Here is a 25,775-nt window from a genome sequence, read left to right on the forward strand (position 1 = left end):
AGTGTATTTTATACTCTCAAACAAGGAGCATAAGCAAGTTTTGCTGCCAGATGGTGACATCAACAGCCAGCATACTGCCTCGCCACAGTTTTGTGGCGCTGATCTGTGTTGTTAGGTAAGTAGAATCGGTTATGGTGTACACTTGTGCCAAACTGAATGTCTGTTTTAACCTGCTCAGCATTTTCCTGTCCGGCAGGACAAAGAAACGAGTCAGATGGAGCATGAGTTATTTTCACAACAGACATTTGACATGTGATGGCAGCAAACACACACTCGTATACTTAGATGACATTAGTTATGGCTGCAGTCCAGTTAAGTGTGACTCTTCAGGTTCTTCTCATGTGCTGGCTTGCATGTCTGACAACTAAATGGAATGGAGATGGGTTAGAGACACTCATGCTCTGCCTGGTATGACTGGTTAGTTTGCTGTTAAGGTCTGTTTGGATAATTTTTTTTTTTTTTTACGCGTCAACAAAGGTGTATAAAGCCTTTTGTGGCTCCAGAAGAAGCTGCAGGTAATTTGATAAATTCCCAGCAATGATGTCACTCAGCGGTTACGTTGCATTGTGTATAAGGTATGCGGAAGGTTTTGAAAAAGCAGTCCCCTGGTCTAGCATTGCACCCCTATAACACTGTAGGAATCATTAAATGACCTGTAAACACACTTTGATGAGTAAAGTTGGTGGAGATACCTAGGGCTGAGATGGCAGGGGGTATGACAACATCAGAAATCATTAAAAAGATAGTCACATATTTTTCTTTCAGCCTTTATAGTATTAGAATTGTAATTAGATGTGTTTTACTCTTTTGAAGAAGCAAGACATTGTGGAATATTGGCAGCAACAAAGAGGCGTGCAGTTAATGCCAACGAAGAGAGACCTAAGCTCAACTCAAGCTGCTATCAGATTGTTCAAATTCAGTGTATTATGATTATTATCAAAAATGACAATTTCACGGTAATTCAACTCTGTGGAAAGGTTGCAACTGCCATTAGATCATCATTAGCTAATTAGTGCTACACGTATGCATTTAATCATAGTTAATATGTGTGAATCAGACTATTTAAACTTCAGAGAGGTGCAGTGGAAAAGATGTGGCTGACACAGTGGAGAATCCTTAGTGTGCATTCAACGTGTTTTGAATTGGTTTGTAAATAATAAATCTATCATTATGAAGTCAACACCAGATGCCTTTATTTATACTGGTTTGTATTCTTCCAAACTGTTCATTTATTGTTTTATGATACTACACTGGAACTCTGCACATGTATAGCCTACTTAAAATAATGTTTTTGTTAACTGTTGTTTGATCATCATCAAAATTTGCCAAAATGTAATCACCACATCCAATCACACCCATCATATCAGAGGAAAAACTGCACATATAAATGTGGCAAAGTGTATTTATTTTCCTTCAAAAACCCAAACGTCAGTGTCAACACTGTTTTGGTTTTGTGTTTCAGCTGTGTATTTCAGCTGAAAGCTGATTTAATATCTATTACTACGCTACTTCTGTGGCTCTTTACCCCCTTTGTTTTTTCAAACTTTTATAATTATTTGAAGGGAAGTGATTGTGGCAGGCCATAGTTTCTGTCTTATACACAGACTGCAGACAGTTTCCAAAATGTCAGTCAGCTCTCCGCATTTTCCTGCAGACATTTGACGCTCCTGGAATGTCCCGACTGCTGCTCGAGTATCAGTCACCCCTCACCTTTTCCTCATAACACAACTTCAATTTCATACCTGAAATGACATCACGTGTGTGTGTGTGTGTGTGTGTGTGTGTGTGTGTGTGTGTGTGTGTGTGTGTGTGTGTGTGTGTGTGTGTGTGTGTAGTAGTGTAATGTAGTAGATTGCTTATACAACCCTCCTCATTGCCTGTCAAGACTATTGCTCTGTTACCATGGAAACCATGTGACCAAAAATTCAGGTTACTACCGGCAGGTGCATATGAGGTGCAGTATGATCGTTTGTGCCTCGGTCTGTTTCCTGATGCAATCTGACTGCAAGGAGGGCAGGGGTTTGACAGACAAATGAGCCTTTTACAGTGTACACACTATTACTCTGAATGCCTATCTGAACTAGTGATATGACATTTGAATTGACTTTCCAAATAGTGGAGGTTAAACATCTCTTCAGTATCAGAAAAAAAACACACATTTGCTGACTCTCATCTCACAGTCTGGGCTGCGGTGAATTCATTCTCATGCAAAATAAATGTTTTACATCGGAATTAACAGGAAAGGAATGTAGGAATAAGATGTAGGCCAAATGGTTGAATGTTAAAGAGCCTGTCAGTGTGTTAGAGTGTGTGAACGAGTGAGCGTATGTGTACAGTTATGGTTGTGGTCTTGATACGCTGTTTTTCAGTCTTGAAATACAAGTTTGGGGGGAGGGGGGTGCAGGTGGGAGGATAGTGATGTGGTCTGGGCTATAAGGTCTTTTGTTCCAAATTTGGTGCAGTGCATCAAAATGCCTTTGCCTTCTTGTAGGGCAGCTCACACTCACACACACACACACACACACACACACAGGCTCACACATATGCACTCTGTGTCACACACAACACACTCTGTAGACTACTGTACATGCATGCTGGAGATATATTTGTTATTTTATTCATATATATATATTTGTCAAAAAATATATACACACATAAGTATATATACAAAAATACATATATACATACATTATATATATATATACACATTATATATATATATTTATACATAGACATACAAACATATGTATGTATATTTATCTGTATGTATGTATACAGATATATGTGTGTATATATACACACACACATACATACATATGCATATGTATGTATAGTATTCTCATGAAGCGTGTGTGTATATGTGTGTGCGCGTGCGTGCGCATGTGTGTGCGTGCATGTGTGTATGTGTGTTCGGTTTCCCGTCGTTCTTCACCAGCAGACAACTTTCGGCCATCTTTTCGGGGTGTTTGTTGTTTTCACCAAAACAAGAGGCTGTTCTCAGGTCGACGCTGAGACGTCCCTCCCAGTCAACCTCGGGCTAGTTTGGAGGAGGGTAAAATGATCCCAGATCAGTGTCTGTTTCGATGTCATGCCATCCCCCATCGCGCTGCCAAGTAAGGTGCGCGCCAGCCTCGCGATAGCCTCGCCTACAAGAATCAGAGCTCCGCTCGCGAACTGGATGCTGACAGGCGCGCGGTGCGGTCATCATGCAAAGGTTACACTGGAAACGTTTCAGCGAGTGTCTAAAGAAGCCGCTCCTCCGCAGGACCCGCACGGCTTACAACATGCGAGACGTCTAGCGACCACTAAACGCTCCAACTCTCGTGTACTCGCCTGTTTGGCTACAGCAGGTGTCAAAAGATGGACGCAAGTTTGGGATTTCCGCGAACGGCAGTGTGTACGCTGGCTCCTCTCGGCGGTAAAGTGGCTTCATGAGTGTCCAAAGTAACAGTGGAAGTGGTGGTGGAAGTTTGGAGGCGACGCCATCTTGGTCGCAGCTCTCCTCGTCCCCAACGATTTCTCAACAACATATAACGGCGACCGCAAAGAGCAAGGAAGGTATATTAGCTCGCCAAGTGCACGACCGACTCTTATTCTCCTTAAAGTGTGTCCTTTGCAGGAGAAGTGGATTATTTTGGCCGTGTTGAGCTAACGTTTGTTCAAGTAAAAATGGATGTCAAGTTCACTGATGCCGTGAATTGGAAGCCAAACGTCAGCTGTCAGTTCAGTTGATGGCCAGTCTAAGTAGCAGCAAGCTATCATGTTTGCACAAAGGCAGCGCTAGCTTGTTGTTTTGCTTGTACGACTGTCAGCTAACACGATGTGTAGCTTCTCGAAGCTGTTGATTCGATTGCAGTTTAGTAGCAGTTTGTAACATTGGCCCCTTATCAGCAACATCTAGTTGGATATTAAACAACGTAGCTATGCATGCATCCATTAATGCATTGCAGTGCATGCCCTGACTGCTATAAACTTGAGAACAGGCCGTGGATTTCACCTTTCTGGACAGTTTGGTTGCATTTGTTTTTCCTCATTGTTTTTACGACCTGCTGTGTGGACTATTTACTCCGATTGTGCAGAGTTGCCGGATGCGATGTGGTAAAAAAAAAAAAACAGTGTTCAAAAGTGGGAGCAATTTCTTATGATCGTCCAGCTAAGTATGTTAGTTTTACAGCAAGGGTTGTGTTTAAAAAAAAAATCAAAAAACAGACAGCGGCGGTAAGAACGAAAATATGCGTTATAATGTGAGTGCAGATATTGTTGACGAATCATTTTGAAACAATAAACTCCTCACAGCAACGTGCACAGATACAGAATATGCAGTAATAGGAAGCTGGAGGTATATGGATTCATTAAGCAGCATCGCTCTCTCCCCTGTCCTTAGGTAACCTCACACAGGCCTTGTTGTGTGCTCTGTTTCACTGCCCACCGCTTTCATAATGTCCATTATGCCTTTTAGGGCTTGCCCCTGTGCCAGAAGCTATGTAAAGATGACAGGCAGGAAATGTCCAATAAGGAAACAAACAGTTGCAGCAGCAGTCAGCAGGGAGCACAGGACCTGTGTGGAAACTGGTTGTCATAGATCAAGGCCCCGGCCAGCCAGCATATATGTTTACCCCGCTGCTTGTGGCAGATTCATGCTATTGAACGCTGTGGCTCAGTGTTTTACCACACTGGCATCTACAAATCTGACCAGATTCACAGGAAATTTTAATGTAAAGCGAGGCCTTGGCAAACCTCGAATGACCTTAAAAGCTGTGTCCCATTTCCCCCCACATAAGAATCACTGATGCACATGTGTAGCATTTGAATTAGCCACATAACTACAGAGAGGCCCAAACCCTGCTCCTCACAGACTGTGCAGCATGTAGAGAGATGAGACTTTGGGATTAAACCTCTCTTCATCTCATCTTGAATTATGCTCGATCTGCATGGTTTGGAGATCCCTGAATATCACAGACCAGTTTAGCAGTATGCAATCATGCCATTGTGACAGTCAGACTCAGATGAGACAGAAGATAATTGTGTTTTCTCGTTGACCTTCCTGTTCAAGTTAGAAACGCAGTGTCACTCATTTACAGTATATCCTCATAGCATGAAAGTGCATCTTTTAAAGGGCTACCTGCTTCCCAGTTGAATCAAATCCATTTTTCTATTTTTATCCTCTAATCACTCTAATTTTCTCTAATCCTCCCCCAGATACCATCCTCTGTTCCTTCTCTTAGCGCTCATTTTTACTCCTCTCCGGGTAATTCAGTCGCAGGAAGAAAAAAAATTTCAGGGCTCAGTCGCTCTTGTCACCATGGTTTTCTAGCAATGATGTATGCGTCTAATGTTGCTGTGTCAATGCCCTCATGCCAGGCCCCATGGAGGAGCTGCACAGCCTGGACCCCAGGAGACAGGAGCTGCTGGAGGCCAGGTTCACAGGAGCTGTCAGTGGCAACACAGTAGGCAGCACTGGGAGCACCAGTGGAGGTGCTAAGGTAACCACAGCACACACAACACAGACGCCTTTTTTTTTGAGATGCGTCACACTCTATCACAGTTGTCCCAGGAGGTAATGAGCCTCATGAGTAGGGCTGCAACTGAGGAGTGTTTACATTGTCGATTAATCAAACAGTTATTGTCCAGATTAATCAGTCAACTGTTTGGTTTATAAAATATCAACGCAAAGATGAGCTTCTCAAATGTCTTGTTTTGTCCACAACCCAAAGATTTTCAGTTTATTGTCACATGGGATATAAATAGTCACACCTCAGAGGCTTGAATCAGCAAATTCGTACTTCTTTCACTGTTTACAAATGTATCAAACCGATGAATTCATGATAAAAACACTTGGTGAATAATTTCATAATTTACACAAAATCTGTCCATTGTTGCAGCTCTACTCCTGAGCTAAAACTTTTGTTGTGTGGTCTTGTTTCCTGACCAAAAAAGGTAAAATGTAAAATGCTTTAAACAGCTTTGTTTTCATTACAATTTTTGCTCAAAAGGCAACTGTAGAAATTGGTTACATCATGTAGATGTCAACAAGAAATTCCAATCCTAACTTCTATTATCACTACTAGCAGCAACCAATGCCCACTTACACTGGACAGAATGCCAAACACATGTTATATTAGTCTTGAGGCTTGTGTTCACCAGTGAACGCTATAAGAAAGTGAAAACTCAACAGCAGGGAATTTTTTGGTGGCAGGAATGAAAAGAACCTAACCTGTGTTCCCATGGTGGAGAAGCACGTAATAGTTCCTGTTTTTAAAAAAATGGATGTGGGCTTCTTGGGAACGTCATGTTTTGAAAGACGGCCATGTGACACACCTAATAACTGAAGATCTGGATTCCAATGTGACATAGCAGACTGGAGGCCTGCCTCCAGGCTTTGTTTCACTTGTGTATACATTACGCAAGATTACTGAAGTTGGATAAAATCACTGACATGTAGAGACTTTTTTCATATTGTGTTTGAATTCTCACTGTGTACAGGGTCTGGCCAACGAGTCCTCTAACCACAGCTATGGCAGTCTGGGCTCTTCTAGCGACAAGGAGTCGGAGGTAAAACTCACAAACATTTACCACTTTTGCAACAGGCGTGGGTGACTGTTATTTATTTTGGGAAGACGCAACAAAAGAAGGAATTAAATATTGCACATTTTGTTACACAGCTGCCGACAGTGAATCCTGGTTAGACACAGTTGCATGTTTTTCCTTGCTCTGCCTACTCGTCTTTCTGTCTCTCCCACTGCCTCCACCTCTCCTTCTCTTCTTTTCCTAGAACTCTGATTTGAAAAGAGGGAGCTCCCCTGCCTACTCAGTATGTACTCTTTCTTCCTGCTGCTCTATCCTGCTCAACACCACTACCACTCAAAACAGCTTTGTTAGGTAAACTCACTCACCAGTTACACCTGATTTTTTTTTTTTTTTCTTCCTCTTTCTCTCTTACTTCATATCAATTCACAGACCCCGGAGAAGAAGCACTCTGAATCATCCAGAGGGAGGAAAAGGAAAGCCGACACCTATTCAGAGAGTAGTCAAGGTATGTCTGGCACCTATAAGAAATCAGATTTTATAAGCAGCAAGAAGTTGCACTGAATCTTAAATGCATTTTCTGTGCAGGGAAGACCTCCACACGTGGGCCCAAGATCAGCGACTACTTTGATGTGAGTGCAAAAGCACCTTCCATCGTTGCAAATCGTAACGGTGCTTGTCATATTGACCCCAATTCTGACAGTGTGTTTCCTCTGCAAAGTTCCAGGGTGGAAATGGTTCCAGTCCAGTCAGAGGCCTCCCATCAGCTCGCCGCTCGCCACAGAACTCCCACTCTGCGCCTGGCTCCATCGTGAGTATTTCACTAACAGTAGGATGCCTTAGCACAAGGATTTCTGATGAGTTGTTTGCACATGAGGGGGACGCAGATTTAACAGAAACCTCTTTGTGTGTAGATCCGGCAGAACAGTTCCTCTCCTACGAGCCTGTCTTTTGGGGAACACAATCCCAAAGCCTCCTCAAGCAAGTGTGTCCAGGTAATGTGGCACGTGCTTGACTGCATGAAATACTGGCATGTCACTCTTTTCCCCAAGCCTTCCTGCAACATAGATTATACTGGTACCGCTCTGTCTGGTTCTCTTAGACGGAGTTAACAGGCCTGAAACTCGCTGCTCTGGAGAGTAACAAGAGTCTGGACCTGGAGAAGAAAGAGGGGCGAATAGATGACCTGCTCAGGGTGAGTTAGTCATTGATAGTTTTGATGGAGAAAGCAAAGGAGGACCACTGTTGAATGTTCTCTGGATTATTATGTCAGTCGGTTTTTAATATGTTTATAACTACACAACCGCATTTAATAATGTCCCTGCCGTCTTTCTTAAACAGGCTAACTGTGACCTGCGGAGACAGATAGATGAACAGCAGAAACTCCTGGAGAAATACAAGGAGAGGCTCAATAAGTGCATCACCATGAGCAAGAAACTGCTTATAGAGAAGGTATTTCTTGTCTCTGTTTGAATGTATGCACCCCATTTGTGTTCTCACGGTACACTCAAATTAAGGAAAACCGATGCATTATGTGTTTTTTGTAAGCAGAAAGAGAAAAACAACCTCAAAGAGACCCCCTATCCTCTTATCATGCCATCATGGCACACCCATGGGTCAGCAACATGTAGAAGACTTGAGACGTATTGCTTGTAGAGATATAATGGTCCCACGTTACACAGGCAACAGAAATGGAGCAACATCTTTTCCAATAATAAGTGTGATATTCTCTGGTGTTTTAGCTCTGCTTTGCTCTACAATTCCTGAGAGGCAAATTCTGCCTGTGGGTTGGTAGATCTTTGAATCTCTTCATCCGCCACCTTTTTTCATGAAGTCTCCAACTCACCATTTTGCATAGAGCTGCGCAGTGGTGGTGGGATTTAGCATTTCACAATACATTCATTTCATTTATATAATGTCTGGAGCTTTGGGTTTTGTCATTTTAAAATTGCCTTACCTACTACACTATTCTGGTTGGAGATGGTAATCTAGAGGCTTTGGGTGAGCGATTGTCACCAGAATATTTTGTTTGTCTCTGTTACTATTGCAGAGCCCACATAAATTTGCATTATTTCTGATGTCTTCGTGAACAGAGCACTCAGGAGAAGCAGTCGTGTCGTGAGAAGAGCATGCAGGACCGTCTCCGTCTGGGACACTTCACCACCGTCAGACACGGTGCGTCCTACACGGAGCAGTGGACCGACGGATACGCATTCCAGAACCTGATCAAGTGAGAAAATATGATACATGCACAGCTTTCAATCAAGTTGAATTGATATCAGTATATTTCTAGTAGATTTCACCTTCTAAACTGCATTAAAGAAATACAGTGGCAAGAGTAAAAGTTGTGTGCCTGCTTCACTTCACCACTAGGAGAAAACATCTGAAAGTCTGTGTTGTCTTATCTGTGCAGGCAGCAGGAGGGCATCAACCAGCAGAGGGAGGACATAGAGCGACAGAGGAAGCTTCTGGCCAAGAGGAAGCCTCCAAACCCTGCGTCACCCTCCCTCTCAGTGGCCTCCACCTCTGAACCCAAGCAGCGCAAAACCAAGGTGGTCAACGGCAACGACTCAGACCCCTTCCTCAAGCCCTCTTTGCCCCAGCTGTGAGTATGCTCTCATTTTGTGTAAAACTGGAGGAGGCTGGACCATAAAGAAAGATTATTGCCCCCTGTTTATATTGATTTGACTGCAGAAGCCATACATTATAGGCCCCACTTGGGTACATTTATCTAAGGTTTGAGTTGACTTCTGTAGACCCAAATGCAGTGTTAGTTTAAAGTTTGGAAAATGCTTACATTTTTCTGTTTATGTTTTCAGGTTGGTAATACAGTTGATTTCTAATACAATCCTTAAACATCAGTCATATGAACACAGAAATCTTAGAATATTTTTAGTGAAAAAAGCCTGCCATCATATTTGCTTATTGTCTCCTGGTGTTTAAATTTGCGAGCATTAAACAATCATGATCAAGATGTATATTCAAAGGTAGTATGAACAATTTGATGAAATACATTGATCACTGAGGGTATAAAGGCATTCTGTAAACTTCACTTTTCCTATTTATAGTAGATATTTATGTGACGATAGAGACATCAAGATTCTGGAAATTACTGGTTTATGTACCTTTTTAAAAAAGCTTCAAAAGTTACTCGTTAAAACTGTATGAGCCTCGTAAAGGAACAGTAAAGTAAAGCATGTGTTCTGAGATTTTTGTCCTCGCTGGAGATTCTGACATGTCTGTATTTTGGCAGGCTCACCCTCGCTGAGTATCACGAGCAGGAAGAGATCTTCAAGCTTCGCCTTGGGCATCTGAAAAAGGTTGGTAGGAAAAACGGAAAAAGAAAAAATTCTACCAAGCAATTTATCAAAGATGACAACATATTCTGACTGTAAGACATTGGTGTCTAGTGAAGGGGCCAAAAGGTTCACTGAAACACTGAAAATCAAATTAAAGCTACACATAGATGGTCACGCACTCCGTTTTAAAATGGCCGCCGAACTTTCAAATTGTTTAATTGCATTCATGGGTTTTAACTTCGGGAACCATCAACAGGAAAGGGATTAAACTGGTGTGTTTATGCAGGAGGAAGCGGAGATCCAAGCAGAGCTGGAGCGGTTGGAGCGAGTGAGGAACCTCCACATCAGAGAGCTGAAGAGGATAAACAACGAGGACAGCTCAGCGTAAGTCTGAGCCATTGGGTCACGTTCCTGTTGAACAGAGTTTACACTGTCAATATAAAACATTAAAGAAATGGAGAGTGTCTTTTATGGTCAAGATGTAGAGTTTGGTGTGACCAATGAGCTTAAATAATCTTGTGCACTCGTCACACAGGTTTAAAGACCATCCTACTCTGAATGAGAGGTACCTGCTGCTGCACTTGCTGGGCAGGGGCGGCTTCAGCGAGGTCTATAAGGTAACATTTGTGTTGTCTTCCTTCCCCATCCACTCTCTCTGTAAAGCACATATGAGTATAAAACAAATGTGTGTGCGTTCATCTTGTCACACAGGCTTTTGACCTGTTTGAGCAGCGCTACGCAGCTGTTAAAATCCACCAGCTCAACAAGAACTGGAGAGAGGAGAAAAAGGAGAACTACCACAAGTAGGTCTCATTTACACGTGCACATACACATATACACACACACACACACACACATACACACTCTCAACTTCAGATATACAAAAAACAAAATTCTTCTTCACTAATACACGCTACGTTGACATTTATTTCCTTCCAGGCATGCATGCAGGGAGTACCGGATACACAAGCAGCTGGACCATCCCAGAATAGTCAAACTGTACGACTATTTCTCCCTGGATACTGACACGTGAGTCACCTCTGACCTCTGCCAGCTGCAGCCCTGCTGGGTTGACATATCCTGAGGTCGTTTATCACCCAGTGCCGGGTTAAAACAACACATCAGTAACATTCAAACCTTTTTGGAAAGGTCCCAACCAGTAAATATTGAAATAAAGCGCGACTTGTTTGTATTCTGCCTCAGGCTTTGCGTCAGTCAGAACTGCAAGTAAGAGCAAACATCATAAGGGTGCTATCAGATTGGGAAAGAGTAAATCGTAAATGCAAAAACGCAGAAAAATGCATGAATCAGCGTCAACATGCCCTGACAATGGAAGTTATCTGCAAAGGGTTAACATCTGAGCATGTGGGGTGAAGTCACTGCAGCCAGTGTTAACTTTCCAGTCTGACAATACGGCGTGGTTATCTCTCTGAGGACAAAGGTTGAGCATGGGCTCTGTTCGTATTGTATAATGTTGGCAAAGCTTTACTTATGTAAGATAGCAGCTCGCATACATGACTGGAAACTTCAGTCGGCTCATTCAGCAGCAGACGGTCCTGACGCTGACCCATGACCTGCATGTGGGGGAGGGAGAAGGGAAATTCATCCTCTTAGCCCTCAGACTGTCAGTCTTGAGCTGCAGCCCAGTCCTGTTTACGATCCATTTCTTCTGTTGCTTAATCTGCTAATCATTTTCACAGTTAATTGTTTTGGCTCTAAAATGTCAAAATGTCTTCAGGTTGCTCCTTTTGACCAAACACCAAAACACTTCATTTATTAGCACAAATGACAAAAGTAAAGCAGCAAATCCCTCCATTTTAGAAGCTGGAACCAGAAAGGGTTGAAAAGAAATGGCAGACGATTCATTGATTATCAAAATAGATCACAAATTATTTTATTTTAATTGATTAATCGACTGGTTGTTGCATCGCTGATGGAATTTGAGTTGTCCTTGGCATGTTCCGATACCATTTTTTCCTTCCCCTTACTGAGCACTAATCTGATATCAGTGTGTGTTTTTAAAATAAAAGTTGTTGTTGTTGTTGTTGTTGTTGTTGTTGTTGTTGTTGTGTTTTTTTCCTTTTAACAGCTGTGAATACTACTAACCCTGTATGGATGTGTTATGAGTGCTGTCATTGTTGAATGGCCTGACTCAGGTTGAACCCCATTGTAGACAGCAACAAACAATACAAAAAAACCCAATGATTGCCGTACAACATTCTGATATCAGTCATAACTGAAAAAGAACAAAAAAAGAAATCTAGGAATGTTTTAATTATCAGAATCAGAACAGCTGTAAGGTGTAGTATTAGTTGATCCCTCGACTTCGAGATCAATAAATCATTGTCAGTAGTTATATTCTTGCCATAAACAATTGCAAGTTCTGTTCACCTTGATTTGTTGACATTCAGTTGAATTCTCTCATTTTCTCCTGTGTGTAACCCTGTATGTGTCCTCAGGTTCTGTACTGTCTTGGAGTTCTGCGAAGGCAACGACCTGGACTTCTACCTGAAGCAGAACAAGCTGATGTCAGAGAAAGAAGCTCGCTCCATCGTCATGCAGATCGTCAGCGCGCTGCGCTACCTCAACGAAATCAAACCCCCCATCATCCACTACGACCTCAAACCTGGTGGGTCACATGCTCAAAAAGTAGAAACTGAAACCTCTTCAAAACGGCAACACTGCTTTGTTTGCAGTAACTTAAAGAAAGGGCTGAAGTCGTCTTAAGTCTATGCTGCTCCAGTTACTGTTTTATTCACATGGTGTGTGAAATGGTTCTGGCTGGGTTTTGCACATCTGGTGCACTGCAGTAGATGATACAGCTGTAGTCCTTTCCAGTTTTGAACCTGATCTTGTGTTGATCAATCTGTCTCGCACACTGTATTGAGTCTGACTGTGTGTGTGGGTGCGCAGGTAACATCTTATTGGTGGATGGTACTGCATGTGGGGAAATCAAAATCACAGACTTTGGCCTGTCAAAGATTATGGATGACGACAACTACGGCGTGGACGGGATGGACCTCACATCACAGGGAGCAGGCACCTACTGGTAAAACTATCACACACTGACATTGTAAACCATATGGGCAGTGAATTGTCACAGTAGTTTTTTTTGAAGACCTTAAATGGAAAACTCAAGTATTCAAGAAGAGAAATCATCTACTTTTTGACAAATCTATTAAATGGTATGAGATTACACCGTATTCTGTATGTGTGTTTCAGGTACCTTCCTCCAGAGTGTTTTGTGGTGGGGAAGGAGCCCCCGAAAATCTCCAATAAGGTGGATGTCTGGTCTGTGGGGGTGATCTTCTTCCAGTGCCTCTACGGACGCAAGGTACAACACTAAACAGCACTGGCTACACTTTGGAGAAAGCATTTTTCTTCTAGTTAAATTGTTTCTCAGGTCGTCCTCACAATCGTTGAAGATGTATGAAAGACATTGGCTTGTTGGTGATTGTCTGTGGGGTTTCTCTTTCCAGCCGTTTGGTCACAACCAGTCCCAGCAGGACATTCTCCAGGAAAACACCATCCTTAAAGCCACGGAGGTCCAGTTTCCTGCTAAACCACAGGCTAGCACAGAGGCCAAGGTAACACACACACACAACTACACACAACAAGATTATTAAAGATACAGTATCACACAAGGGCTAGTATGCCAGTTTTACTGTAACCAATTTGCTTAGCTCTCAGCTCTAGTTACTTCTCCATGTGAACAATGTCAGTTAGATTTCTCAGACTATATTATGACTACAATGCTGACTAAAATATTCCAGCATTACCTCAATAAATAGAGTATTGAAGTAAAGGCTCATTTATGCCCCCTTTTATGTACAGAAATGGAGACATCCATTTCCAACGATACAGCCGTAACTGCCCACATACTTCCATGCGCCCTTTCTTGTGATGTGAGGCAATACATCCAGTAATAGGCAGCTAAAGAGCGAAGAGTTTCTGACGGCAACAGTGGAGGAAGTTTGTGATAATGTGCCTGTTATGAAAGAGGGAAAAGCAGAGGCAGCATTGTAGATGGCGGTGTTCTGTGAGGCCATGAAATACATTGTGATGTGTCGACTAATGTAATTTCTTGTACTTTCGGGTGTCCGCCATTGTTTAAACTTCTACATCTTGTTCTGTGGTTGTCTTGCATGAATTATTTGTTACACTGGCCCCCATAATTTCATGTGGCACTACTCTCTCGCTCTCTCTCTCTCCTTTCTCAACCCTAAGTGTTCAGAAACCCCCGAAAATATACAGACAGCCCCGTCTAGATACATGTTTTAGCCTAAGTTAGCCTTTAGGGGTGGACGGTATGGAATAGAGATCATCAAACAGATGATATGATAAATGTTCTCTCCAACTAAAAAGAACCATTTATAGATTAAATAACCGTAGGAATATATGTTTTTCACCCAGATAATTAAATAATGTAGGTGAAACTATAACTGAGTTGAGACATTGGTGTGTTGCAGTATAAAAGCATTAACATACTGTACCTGAAGTGTTATTAATGTCTGCCAGAGTTTTCAAACAATCGACCGTTCACTGATGTGTTGACGGTTTCTCCGCTGTAGTGTGTCTATACGTAAATATTAGACACGTAACACACTCTTCCAGCCTCTGTCTATAATCCGTTTCCTCTCCTCTGTAGGCGTTTATCCGCCGCTGTCTGGCCTACCGTAAGGAGGACCGGTTCGACGTCCACCAGCTGTGCTCGGACTCCTACCTCCTCCCTCACATGAGACGTTCAAACTCCTCCGGCTCCCTGCAGCCCTCCGCCTCATCGCTCCCCACCTACTGACTGGCTCTTTCACACTGACTGACAGGACCCTCTGGCCAACCTCAAGGCAGGATTGTTGGAATTGGAGGATAATGGATGTGGATTTTTCTTTCGTTCTTTTTTTTTTTTTTTACTTGAGCTGTTCCCAAATGGATCTGTTAGCAACAGAGCAGATTGAAATGAGATGGAAATGGATGAAGACGTGGAAGGGGGATGCTCCCTCTGTATATGTTGTACAGAGTTGTTCCCTTGAACTCAGCTGTATGAGATACAGGAAGGAACAAAACTGGAGAAGAGAAGGGGAATGGAAAGAGAGAGAGGCAACAAGAAATGAAAGTGATGATGCTGGTGGATTTGTTTATGGACTGTATTGATTAACCCCTTTGGAGACATGTCAACAGCTCTGCTCTCCGCTCCACATCATAACACACCTCACAAGATGGCTAAGAATCTCTTCAACATAAAGTCGCTGTTATAGATGTTCTCTTGCTGACATATGAGGGTGGGGTTGACTAGTGGGGAGCAGAAGAAAAGAGCGAACAGGTCCACGTGTTTGCACGTCAAATGTGGGCCTCATGTTCTGCGATCCATTTTTAATGAGGCACAGAATGGTGGTTACATGTCATTGATGTACCCTTGTAGCCCCCTTTGCACACGACAGGGGTTCATTTATATCCCCCCCCCCCCAAAAAAGATGAAATTTCTGGGGTGAATTTGCACTTCTGGTCGAGGTCGTCATGGCGATCTGGTCCCACACATTTGGCATGAAGTACTACAGCTAGTTCTGGATCGATCAGTAGCCAAGTCCTCTGTTCTTATTACATTTTTTTGTTGTTTTGTTGCAAGAGCAATTCAGATCTATTGTTGGGTTTCCAGGAAGTGGATCTGTGAATCTGTCTTAATCCATCATTGTTGTTCTGATAAGATGTTTCAGAGTATTGCAGTACCATGTTGTCATGGACGTCCTCATGGAGCCTCCTGAAGGGACTGAACCGAGGGGCTGGACGAGCTGTTACTGTACTGCAAAGACTCGGGACACACAGAGTTCAGTGTACATTTCATGTGCAGGAGACATTATTCAATAGCAAATACATAATAATGAGGCTTCTCCTTGCTTCCCAGTGTCTCACTTTGCTCCGTTTCTTTGTGTTTTCCTCCTGAAAGCTGTTCTCAGTTTGCTGCTATAAATGTTGCTTTTAGTTCGTAACGTGTGAATGGTTTCCGCCTGACATATGTGCGTACTTGAACTGCGATAAGAGGAACACTCTCCAGAGACCCCTTTTTGTACTGAAACAGGACACCCGCTGCACCGTTCGGGGGGGGGGGGGTGATGCAACAAGTTCCTCTGCCACCAACATCGATGTCCACATGGGTTTTTGTTTGTTTGTTTGTTTACTTTTATGTTCAAGTCCAACAGACGATATACGGAGCAAAATCCCAGAGTGGACCGCTCACACCTGTTCGTGCCAGTAGAAGTGGGCACGCTCCAGGTTGGCTGTGGTGCAGCATGATTTGCTGCAGCTAGAAAAATCAAGTGGATATATCCAAATGTTGTCGTCCTGTAAATAATAATAATAATAAAAAAACGCCTACCTGTACGCTGTTGTGACATTTTAAACCCTCTATAACGCTGGCAGCCCGGACTCTGCCCCAAAAGCAGACCTGTGGCAACAAAGAGAAAAATCTTTCTAGGCGAGAAGTCAGATTAAAGACAAGTGGGAGAATTTAACAGCAAGTTGCTGGCGTCTCATCTTCACCCAAACTTTAAAAAAAATACAATGACAGGCAGATTAAAATGCAGAAAGTAACTGCTCCATGGCTTGCTGCTCTCAAATGAAAGCAGGTGATGAAGTGCAGTGAAACAGGTAAAGCCTGTGTCCACTTTGATAAATTGTAATTTGATCCACTTGGGTGCAGCGAGGCATAAAACTAACGTACCCCTGCTGTCTAGTTGTCTCCCTGTACAGTAGAAAATGGGTGGCAGCCAGCGTCGAGTGCGCGCACCACACGGTTAATGCAGCCGCGTGTAGACGGATCTAAGTACGGCCATTTGTTATCTACGTGTCAGATGACATCAGCGGCGGGGGCGCAGCACTGGGCCCTGTCATTCATACGCACTTAAGATTGCTTTACCCATCTCAATTCCTACAGTGTGACCCATATTTCCTGCGGAGGGTTACGCAACATCACTGGAAGTGTTCCATACAAGATGGAGCACAGGGGGGAGGTGATGATATCTGTGTGTGAATGAAGATGAACCCACTGCATATTGAAATTCTTTATACATGGCTTCACAAGCACTGTCACAGTACAGTCCCAATTTTAGGTTGGATTACAGAGCTGGGTCTGCTGGAAAATTATACCGCAAATGATTTTATCTAGAATTCACTTGGCCATGGTTCAATCAGAAGATACTGATTATAGTGTAAGACTAAACTGTCAGCTGTGATCGTATGGAAGCAAGTGATCATTTGAATATTATCATTAGTAAGTAATTAGTAAGTAATGCACATTTAACCACTGCTGAATGCTTTAGGTTGGCTTTAAGTGTACCACAATTTAAAGCGTTGAAAGCGTTGACTTGTTTGGATTCACCTGGTTTTAATTTGGAGATGTCCAGTAGGTATTTTCAGGCGTTTTTAAAACAATTGTTTTTTTTCCTTTTGGATTGGTTCACACCTCAGAATGCTAAAACGCATGAGATTTAAATTATTTAAAGGGGCACTATGTAATAATTAAGTGAGGATGTAAAGGAAAAGATTTTATCTTAAATGATATCTTCTGAGGCCAACATGCTAACCAGCTAGCCTTCACCAGGCTCTTCTCATTATACCAGTATGAGCCACTAGCCGGAAAGCTAACTAGCTCACGACAACTACAGTTGGTAGTAGTCAGAGGTTCCCTGGGAATTTGCGGTTCCCCCATTCGTGTGGCAAATTCAAGAGATGGGCATTTCAACTTATGACTTATTTGCTTCCATACCTCTGGTACGGCCTTCAAGCTTTTACATGGCATGAACAGCTCCTGATTTGAAACTAGTAGTCACAATATCAGCTTTTCAGTACACAATTGTAGTCATCTTAAGAATCCAAGATACGGGTATAGTGATATCCACAGAAAATTTGAAAAAAAAAAAAAAAAAAATCACTGAAGTTTCTTACATTTTTATTAATTGTGTGTATTGTCTCTTTTTGTGTGTAGGGAGGTGGAGAGTGGAGGGAGGGTCTGCAACCATAAAACCCAACAGCAATGACACTTAAAGGTCCAGTGCGTAATGTATGGAGTACTGAACGGCATCTAGTGGTGATGGTCCAGACTGAAACACTCCCTCGCTCGCCCCTCCCTCTCCTCAGGGATTTATATTACTAGGTCTACTGTCGGTTTATAATTATAAAATTATAAAAATTGTCGTGTTGCTCGTACCTTTCCAGCAGAAAGTGGCGCAAGATTTCCATCTTGAAAAAGGCAACTCCGATGTTTATGTTGAGGTGACGATTCGTGCTGCTGTGATGATTCTTGCACAAAATTAGCATGATCCGGCACAATACAAACTGTTTGCCAGGAAACAGCAGCCCACTCGTTGCTCTTCTTCTTTGTCTTCCAAACGGTGCATTTCTGGTGACCACCCACTAAATTTGAAAATGTGTAAGGCCCCCACTAGTGCCAGGTTTGCCATCGCACATGGCAACATGGCGGTGCAACATGGTGACCTTGGACGCTGACCCACTTCCTATGTAGATATAAAGGGCTCATTCAAAGGTAATGAAAACACAACAACTCTTATTTTGGGGAGATAATACAATAGATTAAAAAATGCTTCTTAATATTATATCCCATTTCTGACAAGTCAGTTCTGCTGGATGACACTAACTTTCTACACAGTGGACCATTAATGAATTTGTCCATTTTATGGCAGCTGGCAACCAGCATGAAGGTGAATATCCTGTAACTATTGTGACAAAGCAAGACATGGAAAGCATAGATGTTATGTAGTATTAACAGATTTACAGATGTGTACATATTTAATTTTAAAATATCGGTTATTTGGTGGTCACGAAACTTTGTCATCAGGTTTTTAAAGGCATCTTCCACCTGTTTTATATAATTTATTCACACAATTACTTGCCTTTCCCCCCCCCTCATTTTTATTTGACTTTTTTTTCCTCACTTTTTATTTTACTTGTTGATTGTTTTTTCCACTAACTTCTACTCCCACCCTATTCTGTCCATCTGTTGCTCATCATGTTGCTTTCAGCCATAATTTGCCAGACAGTCTGGCACCAAATCAAGATTCAGTGATGTCACGACCCCTTCCTCCCTATTTAGGCTCCTTGGTGAATACAACCCTCCAACGAGCTCTCATTCCCCTCTCCCATTAAATCTTTATCCTATTGCTTTTTGTCTTTTTTTTTTTTTTTAAATCTGTTAAAAAGAGGCAACTGGGATTCTAGAAAAAGTAGCAGCAAACATTATGGAGACGCACAGAGGCATTGTGTAAAATTAATTTGGCTTTATTGCTTGCACTGTGCATACTGTCAATGTTTTCATAAAGTTCTGTTACAGTGACACCTTGAGGCCGTACTGCCTCACTGCATGGCTGCCTACCAATTTGCTTCCTCCATGCCGGGGGGAGACCTGCGGTGTATCTGATCACCAAACAGCAAACGTACGCACACGCACACACACACACACACACACTCTCTGAAGCTCATGTAACTGTAAACCTCTGTCTCCCCCCGGCATGGCCGTCAGGTTGTCACCATCCCTGTGTGGTGGAGACGGGTACTCTGGAGTTCTGGGTATACACGGAGACAAACAAAAAGGGACAGACTAACCATTTCAAAACACAGAAGGTGGTGCAAAATAATGCAGATTCATTCATTGGGTGGACAGTCATAACGCAATTTCAACAAAAAAAAAAAAATAATAATGCATGTCAATCAAATTAATCTACTGGTCAGGGGGTCTATCAGCTAATAATAAAAAGGTTACAAGTTAGGGCTGGACGATAAGACCAAAAATCTGTAACAAGAGGAATTCATATTTACTATAACATGTTCTGATACAGCAGTGCAAGATATTCATTTTCTCCTGTCAGCCCATACCGACGTGTCTATCCTCATTCGCTCCAGTATGACCAGTTAAATGACGTCTGGACTCAACTGTGCGTTGGATGGAGGTTAATTTCCATTTATTCATGGGACTCAAGATGTATGTAGTATCGTCCAGCCCCATTAACATACACCATTTATATTTTATATATGTATATATTTTTAAAAAAAAAAAGTGTGTGAAGCAGAGAGGACTGCCGGATCAGAAAGGGGAAAATCCTAAGATAGTTGTGTCTTGTTGTAACTGCAGCAGTGCGAAACACACTACAAACCAAAGAATAGACCTCGTCCTCCGCATACAGTAGACGAGCTCCGAGACAATCTGGCAATGAAAGACATGTTGGTGAGACCAGTCTACATTCGTCCTCCATTCTTCATATCCATTCATCCTTCAACGCTCCACACAAGCTTCCTCACCCATAACCAGAGCACGCCGACCTCTGTGCCTGAACTAATGCAGCTGTCTGCCTGTCCCCACTTGGCCAAATAAATAGAAAAAACACAGAGAAAGACAGACGGGAGAAAGAGAGAGACCGGGTGTGTGTTTTGGTTTGATGGCAAGCTGGAGCTTCTTTCCCAGGTTACGACGCTACCGTTGTTTCCGTGGGGGCCAGCGATTCCGGTGCGTTCGTGGAGGCAGCTTCCGTGGGGACTGTGGGCTCGGCGGCGGGCGCCGCTGTGACGGTGACCGAGGCCGGAGGGGTGGTAGTGGAGATGGGGAGGAAGGGGGCCACTCCCTGGGGGAGGAGAGGAGGCAACTGGGAGGGCAACATGGTGGGGAGAGGGGGTAAGGGGGCCAGGCCGGGGATGTTGAGGGGTGGGAGAGATGCCAGACCTGGGACTGGTGGAGGGGAAAAAAAAAGATGTGTTGACGTTAATTTTTGCAAGGACTCCTACTACCACACTACTTACTGTTACGTAAAAGATACAGTTCCTCTTTTTTGGGAAATACCCTCATTTGTTTAATGAAAAGTCTAATGGAAAGTTTGATTACTCTTAAATCTGTATGGTCAATATAAGACAAAAAGTCAGGAGCCGCTTAGCTTACCTTAGCATTAGGACTGACTATGACTGATTAAGACTAGCATTAAAAGGTTATTTTTTTGCCAGGAGCCATGTCTGGCAACCACATGGTGACTACAAGACTTGAGGAAGTTACTGCTCCCTGGATGAACCTTTCTAACATCGCAACTCGTTTTTGTGCAGCTTGAACAGCAAGCTATAACATGTTCATTGGTGAACATTAAAATGGTGCAAGTGCAGAACACAGTGACATTCAAGTTTCAAAAACTTCACAGATATTAAGTGAAAATCTTTGGCAGTGATTGATGTCCCCCTTTTTTGTATAATATTTTCAAGAAAGCCTAAAAACCTAAAATGATTCAGTATTGTTCAAAATAAAAGAGCCAAAATTAGATAAAAGTCTGAAAGGAGTTTTTAGGTCTCCTATCCTGTTAATATCCTCTAATAAGACTTAACATGTGACCCACTTGCAAGGCCAGAACAGCACTCTGAGAGCCACTTCTGTAGAGTACATACACAGTATATAGTACTACACAGCATGCAACTGGTACAGAAAGTAGGACATCTTATTTACCTGTGGTTCCTAATGGCGGTGCTCCTGCTAATGACACGGCACTAAGGTCTGGGAGTGGCAGGTTGAGGTTGGGCAGGTTAGGGAGTGGAGGTAAGCCAGCTGGGAGAGGCATCAGACCTACAACCACACACACACAAACACAATACCGTATGAGAGCGTGCTTTCATTACTCATTCATCTATTATATTAAACTCCTGCCACGGCTTACTGCAGTGAAAGCCCTTTGGAAAAGGTCTTTCTGAGTACATTTGACAAAAAGTAATCACTCTTCAGCAGTGACGCGCATGATGAGGACAACCTTTGACGTGGGATTCCGAAGAAGAGGTGGGAGTTCATGTCACAGAAACAGCTGATTGTTAATAACAACACAAAAAATAATCAGAATAAAAAGAGACGCAATGTCATGAGATTGCAGGTTGACTGGAACTCACAGACTGCTTAAGTTTCAGGAATTTGGTTTCAGTGCTGTTTCTTACATTTTTATTTATTGTGTGTATTGTCTCTTTTTGTGTGTAGGGAAGTGGAGAATGGAGGTAGGGTCTGCTGTTTATGTACAGATTTATGTTCGGTGTTAAAAGCTCACATACTCAGCAGGCCAGTGAAATGTGTGTTTGAGAAATCACCCACCTGGTAGCGTGGTGGCGGGGTTGAAGCTCGTAGCGGCGGGGTTGAGAGGGGTGAGGGGGCTGAGGGATGGGCTGGTGGAGGAGGGGAGCAGAGGGACTGTGGGCAGACCTGAAGAGGAGGGCAACGCAAACAACACATTAGATCAAAATATTAAGCAAATACACAATGTTTAGAGTGTGTGGTTTCTGTTACTTGACATAATTTGTGTGTGAAAGAAAAAGAGGGCAATATACCTGTCTGCAGCTCGCTGGGCATGGTGGGCGGGGCTGTGCTGATTGACAGGCCTGACAGTGAATCTTCAAGGCCAGAGGGCACAACAGGAGGAGGGGTCACTGCTGACAGTTGGACCTAAAGGCGTTTTTTTTTTTTTTTTTTTTTTTTTTTTTTAAGAGATGAAAAAACATGAAGGAGGGAGAGAAAAAGAAGCTGCTGTCAAACAGATAAAAGGTCACATTCATCCAAACGTGCAATTAGCTGTAATGAGCAACATTGCTCTCTGTCTCTCTTTACCTGCTTTGCAGCATACGTAATGAGGCTTCTCGCATTTAAATTGTGCAAGGCCACAAGACAGAAAACTTTAGTCTTTTCAATGTCACACACGCGCACACACACTGCATACTGATAAGTAAAGTTTTGGCTGGCTTAGAGACCATAACTCTCTGGGTTACACAGGGGAACAGTGAAGGTAACATTTTGTGGTAAAACACAATGTATCACACATAAACGGATAGAAATGATGATTCCTAACAGTGTGTGTGTCCTTACCTCAGTAAATCCATCCTTCATCGGACTGATGGGCTCACTAGGAGAGTTTCCAGGAAAGCTGATCTTCTTACCCTCCTCAAAAGGCCTGGTGGGAATCCTGTGGAGGTATCCATAACCAATCCCACACCCAAGGCTGGAAAAGAGAAAAGAGAAAAAAAAGAAAGGTTCACAATCTGTTAAAATAAAATAAAAAGCTTGAACAGGAAGAGAGATTATCCTGGTTCCAGAACACTGACCAATGGCCCACATATCTCTCTTGTATATAGTGATGGTTATTTCTTCCAAGTGGGTTGGGAAATCTGAACTGGGTGGGACTGAACATAAAAAATGTCATTTTACTGGGCCAGACGCAGGCAAATATCTACATCCCTGAAGAAAAACAGCAGAAAAATGACGACATAAATGGCAACAAGCATAGATTAAACAGACATGGCTGTACAGCAGCACTGCAACAATTAGTTTATTAAATGATTGGGAGTTCAAATGTCAAATGTTTTATGCTTCCGGTTTCCTACAAGCAAGGTTTTGCTGCTTTTCTTTGTATTTTTCAGTTGTACATGAATGAAAAAAGAGGCAATTTGAAGACGGAACTTTTGTCAGCTCTGAGATCTTGTTTTGTTATTCTTTTAGACATTTCTGACATTTTATAGACTGAACAATGAACTGATTTATCATGACAATAATGGACAGATGACCTGATAATGAAAATAATCCTTCATGGCAGCCTGACTGCACAAGTTGTTGAAAGTCAACTTCGTAGAAATAATAACTTTTAAATCCTCACAAAACATTTGTAATGCGTAAGTATTTAGAATAGGGATGCGAAGTCAAAGTAACTTCCTCAATCTGCTGCCTCAACAATTGATTATTGATTAATCATTAACAATATAAGAAATATGTTGAACACTTTTCCTTTAGAAAACAGTTTTAACCAGTGACATGATCGATGTTAGCTACATAAGGATTAAAAGAACACATACAGTAAACAAAGTTACTTGTTACTCATCAGTTCAAGTGACTTCCATTCAAAATTATACAATTTTTTTCACACCATCACTTAATTTTATTGATTTAAAAAAAATATATTAATTATAGCTGCTTTAAATTAACATATGCAGTTGATCATCAGGAAAAATTAGAAGGTTACTGCACAAATAAGTAAAAAAAATAAATAAATGAACACAAAAATACATACAGAATATGTGGTCTGATTTACCGGCTCACTGTGGAGGTAATTAACCGAGTCATTCTGTAGATTCCATTAAAAAGTTAAGTCAGCTCTCGAAAATCTATGAGCATTCTTTTCTACCTGTAGGTCTAACAGTAAGAGTTACAAGAGTGTACGTGTATTAAAGTCAGTGTTACCTGCCCTCTCCTCCCCAGGCACTGTTCGGTGTGATGATCACCTCTCTGCAGTTGTCGGTGTCTGTGTTGTACACATACAGCTTCAGGCCTTTCCCCTCGTGGCTCTCTATCAGAGAGAACAGGTCCTCTGACTGTACATCAGAGGAGGAGAAGACGAAGATACAAACTCTCATCATCATTATACGGTGAATAATGTGCAAGAGTGAAATCTTCGCGGACCTTAAATGCTGATAAACTACCTCATTCATAACAGTGTCGGCTCCGATGATGTAGTCGGTGTGCGGCCGCAAGCCGGCGAGGGCAGCTGGGGAATTGGGCTCCACTTCCTGTCAAGGAGAGAGGGGGAGGACGAGTGAACATGCTGGCACTGGACCACAAGAAACAATACAACACGGACTACACTTTAGATCACTTACCAGAACATGCCAGACATTCTCATTGGCTCCCTCGAAGCTGCAGAAACGAATGGAAACGCCGAGCAGTCCCTGGCCCCCCCACAGGTTGCTTGGGGTGACTGTTGACTCCCGCAGCTCCAGTGTCTTCGAGGAATAAACCAGCATCTTCACTGGTTTCTCCACACTGGCTTTGAGCAGGTCCTTCAAGGTGTCATTGTCCTTGTTCTGCAGAGAGGGGAGGGAGAGGGGAGCAACCATGATACATACAGTCCCCTGTGACAAGCGTTTTGGTCCAAAAAAACAATACAGGTGCTGGCTTTCCTTACCAGTCTGGTGTTGTTGATGGAGACGATGAAGTCAAAGAAAGGTTCCAGTCCTGCGCGGTGTCCAGGTGAGTTCTCCTGAACCTGCGCAAACATCACAAGACACAAGCTGAGCTGCTGCTAACAGACATACTCTGCATGTACAGCACGAACAGGTCGAACCTGAAATGGGCCTTCAGCGCGTTTCAAAGCGCCCGAGAAACAATCAGGCAATCTGAATGCGACTCGGCCATTACAGTGCATGCTGCCAAGCCGGTTATATTTGCAGGACGGACCAAGCCCCCTGTAGTCTGCAGCTACAATGTTGTCAAATTTAGCATGTAGCTAGTAAGCAAGTAAGATTAAAATAAGGCGGCTGACATTAACTGTGTAGTGCTAGCTTGTTAATAAAGCCGCTTACGGTTTACCTACATTCTGTCAAACAAGGAAAATAAGGAATATTTAGTAGCATTAACGAAGCTAGTCTGGCAGCTGTCATTCAATTCAGCTACGTAGCCTTGGCTAGCTCCAGCAGCGATGGTTAGCTTCTAGCAGGTATATTTAATTACCTAACGTCAAAACATAAACCACGACGACAAACGATAAGTGGCTCTGAAACAACACAAAGAGCACACACCAATTCTCCTGGCAGGGTGTTTTCCAGACAGAGGCCCCAGCAGCCATCCCCGGCCTCTCGTCAACACACAGAGGGGGGAATCCTCCGCCCCTGACCCGATGCTAAGCTAACAGCTAACAGCTAACAGCAGGCTGCAAGCAGCTCCAACTTACCCGGAGGACGTGGTAGCCCTCGGAGCCTCCTCCCGGTATCTCCACGCTCTGCGATCCTCCCATAGTGTCGCTCTTTTAAGGCTTTTTAGGTTTTATGGCAGTTTGTTACCCAGCAGAGATGAGATACCTAATCACTACCAAACACCGGGTACACGTCGCCAAATGATTAGCTGGGTGGTGCGCATGCGCCGTTACGTGGCAGGAAATAACGCCTTCTCGAAAT

At 42.8% G+C, this 25,775-nt stretch overlaps 2 protein-coding genes across 7 annotated transcripts; one reads left to right on the forward strand and one right to left on the reverse strand.

The window, feature by feature from the left end:
* Positions 1-2,907: 2,907 nt before the first annotated feature.
* Positions 2,908-16,199, forward strand: LOC119010632 (serine/threonine-protein kinase tousled-like 1-B). Of its 6 annotated transcripts, none has more exons than XM_037082931.1 (23): positions 2,908-3,558; positions 5,362-5,483; positions 6,484-6,552; positions 6,773-6,811; positions 6,958-7,033; positions 7,114-7,157; positions 7,253-7,336; positions 7,440-7,520; positions 7,628-7,720; positions 7,867-7,977; positions 8,268-8,312; positions 8,619-8,755; positions 8,939-9,130; positions 9,779-9,845; positions 10,111-10,208; positions 10,360-10,441; positions 10,536-10,627; positions 10,764-10,853; positions 12,284-12,453; positions 12,738-12,873; positions 13,047-13,158; positions 13,304-13,411; positions 14,473-16,199. In XM_037082931.1, exons 1-23 carry the CDS (start codon positions 3,432-3,434, stop codon positions 14,620-14,622), a joined length of 2,325 nt encoding a protein of 774 aa, XP_036938826.1. In that variant the 5' UTR covers positions 2,908-3,431; the 3' UTR covers positions 14,623-16,199. The 6 variants fall into 6 exon arrangements, with proteins under 6 accessions (XP_036938826.1, XP_036938825.1, XP_036938829.1 ...); XM_037082930.1 differs by having other exon boundaries at positions 2,909-3,558; positions 7,247-7,336; XM_037082934.1 differs by lacking the exon at positions 6,773-6,811 and having other exon boundaries at positions 2,911-3,558.
* A 2,894-nt stretch (positions 16,200-19,093) lies between these two features.
* On the reverse strand, positions 19,094-25,747 carry LOC119010634 (Golgi reassembly-stacking protein 2-like). Its single transcript, XM_037082939.1, has 10 exons — positions 25,553-25,747; positions 24,788-24,868; positions 24,483-24,686; positions 24,306-24,392; positions 24,067-24,197; positions 22,702-22,834; positions 22,170-22,284; positions 21,937-22,044; positions 21,310-21,426; positions 19,094-20,553 (listed from the first exon to the last, which is right to left on the reverse strand). The coding sequence occupies exons 1-10, from the start codon at positions 25,613-25,615 to the stop codon at positions 20,294-20,296; spliced, it is 1,299 nt and encodes a 432-aa protein (XP_036938834.1). The 5' UTR covers positions 25,616-25,747; the 3' UTR covers positions 19,094-20,293.
* Positions 25,748-25,775: the final 28 nt, after the last annotated feature.

The sequence above is a fragment of the Acanthopagrus latus genome, chromosome 21 (genome assembly GCF_904848185.1).
Source record: "Acanthopagrus latus isolate v.2019 chromosome 21, fAcaLat1.1, whole genome shotgun sequence".
NCBI lineage: Eukaryota > Metazoa > Chordata > Actinopteri > Spariformes > Sparidae > Acanthopagrus > Acanthopagrus latus.